Genomic DNA, 5309 nt, shown 5'->3' with positions numbered 1-5309 from the left:
TTGTGCTGGGATTCAAATTCCATTAGATGGTTTTCCAGTTCAACACCGTCGATATCGTACAGCATATGTTATAAACTGGTTTGTTCATGGAAGAGGTGATGTTGAATCAAGCTGTTCCAAGACTGAAAAACAAAATTGAACAAATTCAAGTTCTGGTTAATTATGTGTTAGGTTTTTACTTTTGCAGTAATGACTAACATCAGAACTGTATATGATCACTCTTTGTGAAAATTACTTCGATTTCTTTTTAATGTAGCTTTAAATGTAGATATATATATATATAGGTAATAAGAGTGGTAAAAAGCTATAAAATATGAATAAATACAGTTGCTTTGTTTTCGTGTGTGTTTTCAGAATGTTTTAAAGGTTTAAACCAGTTTTTGTGAAACCATGACCTTTCATATAACGAATTCTCGTTCTCAGATCTCGATATAACGAAGTCTATGATTTACTGTTTACTATATTTATACGAGTAACCAGACAATGATTAAACACGATAATATCAACTGAATTAAAGAAAGTTTGTTTTGTTTAACGACACCACTAGAGTACATTGATTATTAATAATCGGCTATTGGATGTCAAACATTTGGCAATTTTGACATAGTCTTAGAGAGGAAACCCACTACATTGGTCCATTAGTAGCAAGGGATCTTTTATATGCATCATCCCTCAGACAGGATAGCACATACCACGGCCTTTGATATACCAGTCGTGGTGCACTGGCTGGGACGAGAAATAGCCCAATGGGCCCTCCGATTGGGATCGATCCGAGACAGACCGTGCATCAAGCGAGCGCTTTACCAGTGAGCTACATCCCGCCCCTCTGAGATACAGCTACTTTAAGAGGTGTTGATAAACACAGACACGTGTGGAAGGCCAACACAGAGCTGTCAATACGGCATTGTTATGCTGCTATGTTGGCCGAGGTGTCTGTGTAGTTAACATTGACACTTGTTTATGTATTAATACGTAGGTGTAAAAGAAACAATTGTGTTTTCAGGGACACGACCATACCTAGAAAAAAGGTTGACACATTGTTTGCAATGTATTAATTTTTGTTCGTTTATTGTTGTTTTCATTAATAATGTGGGTAAAATCAGTAAAGATGCTTCACATTCGCCAGACCCAGGTCCAATCCCAGTTCCAGTGTATTTTAGGCCTTGAAAATTAATATATTCCTTCCACTAAGCCTCTGACCTGGTGCTTAAAAAAAACTAATATGGTCTGAGACACTAATGTCATGACAACGTCATACAAATTGTATGTGTGTGACGTCATTAGAGATTGAGTCTGGACTCTAAAAGTTTTATAACACGGGCCCTGTTTCATAAACGCGTGTGAATAATGAAACAAACCTTTGTTCTCCTCTTTCTGGTCGTTGACCTCTTCCTGTGTTTCCTTCTCCACCTCATTAGTCAGCTCCTTCTCCAGCTCGCTGTCCCCCTTCTTCAACTCACCCTCCACCTCCTTGTTCATCTGCTCGCTCAGTTTGTCAATGACGTCAGCAGCATTGTTGAGAGTCTCAGCCTCAGCGGTCTGCTTGTTTTCTTGAAGAGCTTTAGCGAGTTCCCTCAGCGATGCGGACAAATCGTCCACGTCGTCATCATCCTCACCATCCTCGTCTCCTCCGACCAGCCCCAACAGATCACCACCTCCCAGGCCCAATCCAACATCCCCACCTCCCAGACCTAGTCCATCATCACCACCTCCCAGACCTAGTCCATCATCATCACCTTTGCCCAAGACCATAGATAGCAAGTCCGTAAGACCAGAGCTCGATATTGTGCTGCCGCCATCTGAAAAAAAAGAAGTGATTTTGTTTATCGACATCTCAACATATTATTTAATTAGTAGGTGGTAGGTATGTAAAACTACTGTACAGTCAATAGGTATGAGTCTAGACAAAGACAATTATTCTCTGTTTTTGGTGTGGCAGTCCTCATAAAGACGAAGTAAGAAATATGTTTCGTCATGAAGAGTGGATATATACTTAGTGTCCTTCCCACAGGGAACGCCTTTTTTCATATTATGGAATTTACTATAAGCTATTTATTTCTGAGCCGATTGTTTTCTAAATTGTACACAAAAATAGTATTGTTTTGTTATTTCCAAACCACTTTTACTTTACGTCTGACGTCAAAGCAAACTGAAATTATTTACAAATAGGAGGATGTGACGGACTATAGTATCATCATTCCTTATACACCCGTTGGTGAGAATAACATTCGTTATTGATGATAACACACATCAACAACACACATATGGGACATACTAGATTACTACATTTGTTTCGGATACCATTTATCTTTCAACTCATTATTTAGAAACGTATCCAACTCGTTTTCGCTCGTTCAAGTTCAAGTTCAAGTTCCTTTTATTGCCTTAAGTGTTACAACTCATCAGCATCATACAAACAATATAGCATATATTATACAGATATGTACACAATAATGTACGGGATAAAGATACAGTTTACAACAGCTCGTTGTAAGATAATTGGTAACTAACGACCACTCATGTAGAATTCTAAGTAGACGAAGCACATGGCAGAAATACCATTACGACATTGATAAATTATCCACTGGGTTCTGACCTGTGCAGAGGTGCAAGCTTGAATATTCTAGGTGGGATTTATTTTAATAATTTCAGTTTTCATTTACGTAAACCGAAAAAGAAAGGTGTTCTGAACAAAAATGTGTTATTATTATATATAATCTGTAAAAACACTGGCCCAGATTTTTTTTTTTTTTAAAGAAAAAACAGTGATACTTGCATATATAATGAAGAATGTCGTCTGTCGTCATATATTAGGAATAAATATTGTATATGCGAGTCTCTGGCAAGAATAATACATCATTTTAATTCTTAATACATGTATATGATATGGACGATACTGAAACACACACGGGTAATAATATTTTCATTGTATAATCTCAAGGTTAATACAATGTGTTTCTTAAATCTAATGTACATGCATGTAAGCAACATGTTTTGGTAAAATAAAATGAGCTTATTCAAAATGAATATGTGTCGTTTTCAATATCCTTACATGAAACCAAATTAGGACATGTCGGGGTTTGTTTTCTTTTTTGGGTTTTTTCGAGAGGTGATTTTTTTGTTTCGGGGGGGGGGGGGGGGGGGGGCCTGAACGCTGGACAACTTTCAATATAAACTTGCTATTGAAATGTTTTTGTTTGGGATATATTAATTTATACGTCAATTGTATAGTGTTGCCGTAGTACGCTCCCTTAAATGCCAATAAACATAATTCCGTGACCTGATTAATGTGCATCTAATTTGCAAAGTTATCAAATTCTGAAAGCATGTGATCTGAAAAATATCACATATTTTTATTAAACTGGATATGCTACCTATTATATAGTAAAAATATTTTAAACGCTCAGTGGTTACAGTCTGAAATTATATGTTAACCGTCTGAAAATTATATGTTAACAGTCTTAAATTATATGTCAACCGTCTTAAATTATATGTTAACAGTCTGAAAATATATGTTAACAGTCTGAAATCAATTATGATCACATATGAATAATGGTGAAATAAGACTACTTACCGTTACATTCTATAGTGATTCTATAACTGAACGTGCACGAGACAAGAAGACCCAAAACTATCATCAGAGATTTCATCTGAAATACACAAATTAAATTAAAGGGACATTCCTGAGTTTGCTGCACTTTTTAAGATGTTATCGACTAACAGAGACATTTTAACGACTGTAATTACATATTAAATATATTTTTCTGCATAAAATATTAGTGGCTGTATATTAAACGTGTTTCTGATCGTTCTAATATTTGTACTAGGTTAAATTTCATCGTATTTCCCCAAATATTGTTTTTTCATACTTACGAAATTATTTGAAAACAAAATCCAGTTTGGGCTTTTTACAAATATTGAGACGACCAGAAACACATTGAATATACAGACACCGATATTCTAAACAAGAAAATATATTTAATATGTAAGTTTAATCGTAGAAATATTTTATTAGTCGGAAACATCTTACAATGCAGCAAACTCAGGAATGTCCCTTTAAAACTTCTAAAATTCATATATGAATTGTAAGATTAATATCAGTACATGTTAAAAAATTGCAGTTTTTAGTATTTTACTTTGGATAGAAGCAATTGTCACTCTTCTTCCCCCTATCCCACCCCACCCCCGCTAGACACGACCCTGTGAACAAACAACTATTTGCAATTTTGTCAAATTCATTGATCATTTTAGAACTGGACACATAACAATTATTAAGTATCAGTCTAAGAATAGCGCATTATCTCCCATAAATTAAAATATGTATATACAAAAAAGAAACGATACTAACATTAAATAAAAGTCCAGCAAATTCATCACCGATCAAAAGAGCTAACTAAAATCCATGTAGTTATACTTCAACCCATAACGTATGGTCGAAATTATTTTTCATTGTTTTTGATAGAACTGTGCTCGACAAAGAATTACCTTTTATGCTTTTTAAATTACACTAAATACAATAATCTATAGCTGTGACAGTCTTGGATATCTAAAATACACAACTTACCTTTGTATTGTTTTCTGAAAACGTTCGATGGAACGTATAAGTAAGTAATAAGTAAAACAGTTACTTCTCAGACGTTTTTAAAAATATGAAAATGTATTTTGTGCTATTAAAAACACCAGGACGACCAGAAACACTTCAGGCGGACGGAAATGGACAATCTAAACAATAAATTCTAAGTAAAGTATGATTTCAGTTATCAACAACGGCTCTAATAGTGAGAATTATGCCTTAGCGTTTAAACAATATAGGGTCGGTCACTTTAAAGCCGTCATAAAGCGAAACTCAAGATGTGACGAAAAGAAACTGGCTGATCCATTCTAAATCTGGAGATTACAATTTTATATGTAATAGCCTGTAGTGACAATTTGCTTAGTTCTATTCCATACACAACTTACCTTAGTATTGTTTCTGGAAACGTCCACTGTAGAACTTGAAATGGTCCGTGAAAGTGTGGAAGTGTTTTGTGGTTAACGTTCAAACTGTTGGTCCTTTATATGGAAGTTTTCTCAACTCGTCCAGCAGATGTCACCAGTGGTCAGCAGAATGTAGATAATTGGCAGTCACATCTGTTTTGTTAATTTCTTTTAAAACAAACAGTATATGAACAGCGGCAGGTCCAGTTAAGGTCCAGGGTGGGGAATCTCCCCTTATTACAGTCAAACTTGCTTTAGTGACTATCTGTATAATGCAGCCACCTGTTGTATGTATTTCCCAAATTATGTAATATAGTTAAAACTGACCTGTT

At 35.2% G+C, this 5309-nt stretch overlaps 1 protein-coding gene across 1 annotated transcript; it reads right to left on the bottom strand.

The window, feature by feature from the left end:
* Positions 1 to 5078, bottom strand: LOC121366620. Its single transcript, XM_041490991.1, has 4 exons — positions 4960 to 5078; positions 3575 to 3650; positions 1359 to 1799; positions 1 to 122 (listed from the first exon to the last, which is right to left on the bottom strand). The coding sequence occupies exons 2-4, from the start codon at positions 3648 to 3650 to the stop codon at positions 85 to 87; spliced, it is 555 nt and encodes a 184-aa protein (XP_041346925.1). The 5' UTR covers positions 4960 to 5078; the 3' UTR covers positions 1 to 84.
* Positions 5079 to 5309: the final 231 nt, after the last annotated feature.

Source organism: Gigantopelta aegis, unplaced genomic scaffold (assembly GCF_016097555.1).
Source record: "Gigantopelta aegis isolate Gae_Host unplaced genomic scaffold, Gae_host_genome ctg6401_pilon_pilon:::debris, whole genome shotgun sequence".
In the NCBI taxonomy this organism is placed as follows: domain Eukaryota; kingdom Metazoa; phylum Mollusca; class Gastropoda; order Neomphalida; family Peltospiridae; genus Gigantopelta; species Gigantopelta aegis.
Note: the sequence above shows the minus strand (reverse complement) of the source record. Positions and strands in the feature narration are given on the sequence as shown.

Excerpts from the sequence above, each read along its gene's own strand:
- LOC121366620 (XM_041490991.1), bottom strand. The coding sequence starts at position 3,650 with ATGAAATCTCTGATGATAGTTTTGGGTCTTCTTGTCTCGTGCACGTTC. Across the intron at positions 1,800-3,574 it reads AATCACTATAGAATGTAACG|ATGGCGGCAGCACAATATCG; the intron begins GTAAGTAGTCTT and ends CTTTTTTTTCAG. Across the intron at positions 123-1,358 it reads CCAGAAAGAGGAGAACAAAG|TCTTGGAACAGCTTGATTCA; the intron begins GTTTGTTTCATT and ends TTTGTTTTTCAG.